The 6,934-nt window shown below is 37.2% G+C and overlaps 1 protein-coding gene and 1 non-coding gene across 3 annotated transcripts in view; one reads left to right on the top strand and one right to left on the bottom strand.

Moving 5' to 3' along the window:
- The window catches only part of slain1b (SLAIN motif family, member 1b), a 19,735-nt gene extending 14,482 nt beyond the window's left edge, over positions 1 to 5,253 (top strand). For both annotated transcript variants that reach the window (XM_016249977.1, XM_016249976.1), the window contains 3 exons: positions 442 to 570; positions 1,833 to 2,091; positions 4,894 to 5,253. In XM_016249977.1, coding sequence (XP_016105463.1) covers positions 442 to 570; positions 1,833 to 2,091; positions 4,894 to 4,969 — 464 coding nt within the window. In that variant the 3' untranslated portion in view covers positions 4,970 to 5,253. The remainder of the gene's footprint in view (positions 1 to 441; positions 571 to 1,832; positions 2,092 to 4,893) is intronic.
- Positions 5,254 to 6,841: 1,588 nt separating this feature from the next.
- trnae-uuc (transfer RNA glutamic acid (anticodon UUC)) lies at positions 6,842 to 6,913 on the bottom strand. The gene has a single exon. It is a non-coding gene; the product is annotated as a tRNA-Glu (tRNA).
- Positions 6,914 to 6,934: the final 21 nt, after the last annotated feature.

Below are 6,934 nucleotides of genomic sequence, written 5' to 3'. Positions count from 1 at the left end.
TGTGTGTGTGTGTGTGTGTGTGTGTGTGTGTGTGTGAGAGTGTGAGTGTGTGTGAGAGTGTGTTTGTAATCCTCCGGCATCAACTGCGGAACTCAGTTGAAAATGAAAGTAAGTTGATAAACTTAAATGTTTTATTAAGGAATATGTGATACATTAATGATTGTTTGTACTGATGTGTCTGGATGGGCTGATGGGAAAAACTCATGATGTTCAGATGTGAATGAGTGAGTCTCTAAGATTCTTTATACACTCACACACACACACTCACACACACTCACACTCACTCACACACACTCACACGCACACACACACACACACACACACACAGCCGTGTCTCAATCCTCTTAAAGCACATCAGATGTAATTGGGTTTTAATCCAGTGTGAACATGTTTTATTAATGTGAGCGGCTCATGTTTGTCTCTCATGCGTGTGATCTGCAGATAAGCTGAGGAGGAGTATGCCGGACCTGCTGGTGTGTGCGGCTCTGAGTCCAGCGCTGTCGTCAGGGTCCATGAGGAGCAGCCAGAGCTTTGACTCGTCCGGTGCTCTGACGCGTCTCCAGAGCTGCAGTACGTCTCCAGCGCATCAATCTGATCAATATACCCTCAAATATGGCACTGTTTGAAGGGACAGACATTTTAAGTCATTTTATTGGCAAGTAAATGCATCTTGATTCAAGAATGTTTAGATACTTATATTAGAAAAGACAAAGACAAAAATACTAAGCAAGAAAATCATTTTTTGCAGTGTGAAGGTTTTTACAGAGGGGTTTGTTCATATATAATTTGCCTGGTTCTATACAACATTTTGTTTCTAAAAAAAAAAGCAAAAATTATTTTGTTTTCTGGCGTGATTTTTTTATGATAAAAAGAGATATCCAAAATCCCCTCTGTAAAACCTTTGAGTCTAATATTTCAATAAAATGAAACAAGAATTTTGAACCTGGCTTCATCCAATGTTGAGCAAATTAGCGCATATTTAATTAGATAACCGCTCATTTGCATATTTTAACATAGCACTTCAGAAAACATTTAGTAGAAAAAATTTTTTAATTCTTAATGAAATCAATGATCTGTGTTGAGTATGGTGATATCTGTTAGTTAATTTTTTACTTTTTTCACCTGCAGTGTCTCGCCTTAATAATATTATTATATAATAATATAATAACCTCGCCATATTAATTTCCATGACAGAGTTCAAGATAAATCCTTTAATCTTATTCAAGGTTAATCTATATTTACAACAAAAATCTATTTATGACATATTAAAAGACTAATTACTTTCACCCCAAATACTAATTAGTTGTAATTTTACATTTTCAAAAGTTGCCACTATCCTAGCTTTTGCCCATTTGTCCGTAAGAAGTTTTTACTCATTTAAAACACAATCAAATTTAATATGCTCACTTATTCTTTTATATATTTTAATATGCACACGTCAGAATAAGCATGTTGTTTGAATTTTTACATAAATATTGCATTACACTGAATGACAATGTAACATTATTTCAACCAAATTGTAACATTTTCTCCAAAAACATATTTAAAAGTAGACACTTTACTTACATTTAATGTGCTTTCTATAAACTTTTGTAAATTTCTTTTGATGCAGATATCTTAACGTCCTTAACCCATGCACATCTTGCCGTTTCCATCCAGCGTTTTTTATACGATATCCCCAAATGTGCATAAAAATAGATGGATGGAGACATAGCTAGTGTCCGCATTCACTCACTCACTCGTTTTCATTCCCTCCTTCAAGTGAGCTGTACTAGTGGCCTGATGTAGGGAATAGTGACTGAGGGTACAGTGTTGTGTGTTTCTCTGAGCAGTTCCTGCTCCGGCGCAGCTGCAGAGCCGTGTTCAGAGCGTGGGGAGCTTCTCGTCCCGTCAGCCGCTCAAAGCCACAGCGTACGTCAGTCCCACCGTCAAGGGCTCGTCTCTCATGAGCTCCTCGGTCAGTTTACAGAGTCTGTCGGTCAGCGGGGTCCCTAAAGCGGCGGCGGCGTCACGCAGCGGTCTGCCTCGGCCCTCGTCCTTCATCAGCACCGGCTCCGGCCCTCGAGCCAAACTCACCGCTCCGCTGCGCAGGTAAACGCTTCAATTCCTCGAAACTGCTTTCATATTCAGACTCATTCGGATTAAAACCTAAAATAAGAAGGTCATGAAAACTTCAGGGTGAGATGCTGAAGAGTTTAGATCTGCTGAGCGAAAAGCAGCGGATCGAGCGAGTAAAGCATCATTTTAGGATGAAGCTCAACAACCATATTACACTGCCGCTCACAGGTTTGAGATCAGTACCATTTTTAGTGTTTATTAAAGTGATTATTCTTCTGGCTGCATATATTTGATTAAAAATATAGAAACAAATGTAATATTATTCTAATGTAAAACAGCTGTTTTCTATGTGAATCTGTGTTAAACTGTAATGTATTTCTGTGATGCGCAGCTGTATTTTCAGCATCATTCCTCCAGTCTTCAGTGTCACATGATCTTCAGAAATCAGTATAATATGCTGATTTATTATTAATGTTGGAAACTGTTGCTGCTTAATATTTTTTTGGAACCGGTGATACTTTTTTCAGGATTCTCTGATGAATAACAAGTTAAAAAGAACAGCATTTATTCAAAATAGAAATCTTTTGTAACAATATACACTACCGTGTATATGGTGTCAGTAAATTTTTTTTTTAAAGAAATGAATACTTTTATTCAGGAAGGATGTGTTGAATTGATACAAAGGGATAGCAAAGACTTTTTTAATTCTTAATGAAATCAATGATCTGTGTTGAGTATGGTGATATCTGTTAGTTAATTTTTTACTTTTTTCACCTGCAGTGTCTCGCCTTAATAATATTATTATATAATAATATAATAACCTCGCCATATTAATTTCCATGACAGAGTTCAAGATAAATCCTTTAATCTTATTCAAGGTTAATCTATATTTACAACAAAAATCTATTTATGACATATTAAAAGACTAATTACTTTCACCCCAAATACTAATTAGTTGTAATTTTACATTTTCAAAAGTTGCCACTATCCTAGCTTTTGCCCATTTGTCCGTAAGAAGTTTTTACTCATTTAAAACACAATCAAATTTAATATGCTCACTTATTCTTTTATATATTTTAATATGCACACGTCAGAATAAGCATGTTGTTTGAATTTTTACATAAATATTGCATTACACTGAATGACAATGTAACATTATTTCAACCAAATTGTAACATTTTCTCCAAAAACATATTTAAAAGTAGACACTTTACTTACATTTAATGTGCTTTCTATAAACTTTTGTAAATTTCTTTTGATGCAGATATCTTAACGTCCTTAACCCATGCACATCTTGCCGTTTCCATCCAGCGTTTTTTATACGATATCCCCAAATGTGCATAAAAATAGATGGATGGAGACATAGCTAGTGTCCGCATTCACTCACTCACTCGTTTTCATTCCCTCCTTCAAGTGAGCTGTACTAGTGGCCTGATGTAGGGAATAGTGACTGAGGGTACAGTGTTGTGTGTTTCTCTGAGCAGTTCCTGCTCCGGCGCAGCTGCAGAGCCGTGTTCAGAGCGTGGGGAGCTTCTCGTCCCGTCAGCCGCTCAAAGCCACAGCGTACGTCAGTCCCACCGTCAAGGGCTCGTCTCTCATGAGCTCCTCGGTCAGTTTACAGAGTCTGTCGGTCAGCGGGGTCCCTAAAGCGGCGGCGGCGTCACGCAGCGGTCTGCCTCGGCCCTCGTCCTTCATCAGCACCGGCTCCGGCCCTCGAGCCAAACTCACCGCTCCGCTGCGCAGGTAAACGCTTCAATTCCTCGAAACTGCTTTCATATTCAGACTCATTCGGATTAAAACCTAAAATAAGAAGGTCATGAAAACTTCAGGGTGAGATGCTGAAGAGTTTAGATCTGCTGAGCGAAAAGCAGCGGATCGAGCGAGTAAAGCATCATTTTAGGATGAAGCTCAACAACCATATTACACTGCCGCTCACAGGTTTGAGATCAGTACCATTTTTAGTGTTTATTAAAGTGATTATTCTTCTGGCTGCATATATTTGATTAAAAATATAGAAACAAATGTAATATTATTCTAATGTAAAACAGCTGTTTTCTATGTGAATCTGTGTTAAACTGTAATGTATTTCTGTGATGCGCAGCTGTATTTTCAGCATCATTCCTCCAGTCTTCAGTGTCACATGATCTTCAGAAATCAGTCTAATATGCTGATTTATTATTAATGTTGGAAACTGTTGCTGCTTAATATTTTTTTGGAACCGGTGATACTTTTTTCAGGATTCTCTGATGAATAACAAGTTAAAAAGAACAGCATTTATTCAAAATAGAAATCTTTTGTAACAATATACACTACCGTGTATATGGTGTCAGTAAATTTTTTTTTTAAAGAAATGAATACTTTTATTCAGGAAGGATGTGTTGAATTGATACAAAGGGATAGCAAAGACTTATATTGTTAGAAAAGATTTCTATTTTGGATAAATGCTGTTCTTTTTAACTTTTTATTCATCAATAAATCCTGAAAAAAGTATCAGTTTTTGCTGCTATTTTGGAACCTGTTTCCAACATTTCAGATAATAAATCAGCATATTAAAATGATTTCTGAAGGATCATGTGACACTGAAGATGTTCTGATATCAACCAATCATCACAGAGATGAAAATTACGTGATATCAGTTTGCCCTGCCCAGATTTAAAAAGTAACGTAACGCATTACATTAGGCAAACGTAACTAAGTAACGTAATTAGTTACCTTTTTAGGGAGTAACGCAACATTGTAACACATTACTTTTAAAAGTAAGTTTCCCCAGCAGCACTGTTTGTTGCTGTATAATGCTTTATTGTGAGGAGTTATTGGTTGTGGTGATTGCTGTAGTTTGCTGCCGCCGCCGAAGAGCCTGGCGACGCTGAGCGCGCTGAGGGATGGGAGCTGGCGCGACGGCTGTTACTGACGCTCTGAGACGGGTCCGGAGCATCCCGCTGGCCCGGGCCGCTCGCTTTCTCACCAAGTGCTCTTGAGGAGGCTTCCAGAGCAAACACAGCTCTGTATGCAAACGCACCGAGGATCTGAGTGATCGCACATGCTGCTAAATCAGGGGCCCCTCGTCCCTGCACTGAAGCAATCGCGCTTAAACTAAACCACTTGAAACGGTTTGTACGGTTGTTTGAAGTTGGAATACACTCTTATTAAAAATAAAGGTGCTTTAAAGGTTGTTCACAGCGATGCCACAGAAAAGAACCATTTCTGGTTCCACAACCAACCATTCAGTCAAAGAAGCATCTCTTTCTGAGCTTTTTAGAATCTGAAGAACCTTCTTTCGCCACAGAGAAGCTTTTGTGAAACAGATTCGGATTCTTTATGGAACCATTTAGACAAAAAAAAAAGTTCTTCTAATGCATCGTGAAGCACCTTTATTTTGAAGTGTGTGATTCAATTTTTATGATTTCAAAAGTTTGAACCAAAATTAAACAGGTTTTTAACTATTTACAGGAACGCAAGAGTTTAACGTGCATATGTTTATATGATTAATAGTGCTTTTTACCTTATACACTACCTTAAACGGACCAATTATTGCAGCATTTGTAAACGTATTTGACTTGAATGAAGTTTTGATTATAATTGTTCTTGACGTTGCACTTTCATGTTTATTTAATCGTTGATTATTTCTTCGTTCTGTCTGGAATCAGGAGGATTTTCAGAGGCACTGTAGATGTAGCACTGTATTGATTTATTTAAAAGTTACCTTCTCATCTTGTTTTCTTAATTCATTGTGTAAAAGATATTTAAAAGAGTGTTCTTCATGTTTGCACATTGTTTCTGTAAATGCACCACAGTTTTCTGTATGACTGATATTTTAATATGTGTGTCTGTATTTAAAATCCAAATGAAGTTTTTTATGATTGTGTGCTGCTGATATTTTTATGTCTGTTCTGGGAATCCAAAACATTAGACTCTGCTTTACTCGTATAGTCATTAAAAGTAACGCACCTTATGTAATCAGATTTCCTTTTTCAAGTAACGAGTATTTACCAGCAGTTACTTAGTTTCCATGTGTTGAGTGACAGCTCTGGTGTTGCCATGGAGACAGAAATCAGGAGTCAGTGCAGAGCGTTGTGTGTGAACATGATCTTACTGTAGTTCTAGACTCAATATCAACATGTGTTTACTCATCTCACTGCACACAAACACATTCAGTGCTCCTCACAATCAATATGGGACTATTAACCACTACTAATCAAGTGTTGTTTCAGTATAATTTTAATGTTTTTAATTTGTTTTCATTTGATTTCTAAACATTTCATGTGTTTCTGTCATTTTTCACAGTTTTTGTTTTCAGCTAGCTTTTAATATTTAATTGTAGTTTTTTTGAAGTAAACTGTACAGTAAATAAAAACATATATATATTAATTCTAATGGAGAAAATAGCTCATTAAAATTGTATAAATATTGCATAGCATCATAAAATTCCCTCAAAATCATAAATAGTCATAAAAATATATTACTGAACAAAAATATATTACATTGATTTTCCTGAAGAAAAAAAAAAAGTTACATTTCAAGGCTTCAAAGGAGGCAAGTGTGACTTCTGTCCAAGTGTTCTCTGCCTTTCATGACGCAGTCGTCCTTTGAGGTGTGGCCACGCCCACCAGTGTCACATCGCATCAACCAAAACGAGTTCATCATTTAGAGAAATAGTGTCTCTTTAATTAAGAGCCGTTTATTAAATAGCCCACTTGACCTGCATTCACCCTAACATGATTAATGATGAACCCTAACTTTAAATCTGAGTTGGGAAAATTGATAAATTTGAAAAAAATGTGCCTTCCCATACCGGGAGTCGAACCCGGGCCGCCTGGGTGAAAACCAGGAATCCTAACCGCTAGACCATATGGGAGCCTGTCGCGCCCGCGGCCCG

This window comes from Sinocyclocheilus grahami, unplaced genomic scaffold, assembly GCF_001515645.1.
Source record: "Sinocyclocheilus grahami isolate Dianchi unplaced genomic scaffold, SAMN03320097.WGS_v1.1 scaffold965.1, whole genome shotgun sequence".
Taxonomy (NCBI): Eukaryota; Metazoa; Chordata; class Actinopteri; order Cypriniformes; family Cyprinidae; genus Sinocyclocheilus; species Sinocyclocheilus grahami.
This window is presented reverse-complemented; position numbering and strand designations above follow the sequence as displayed.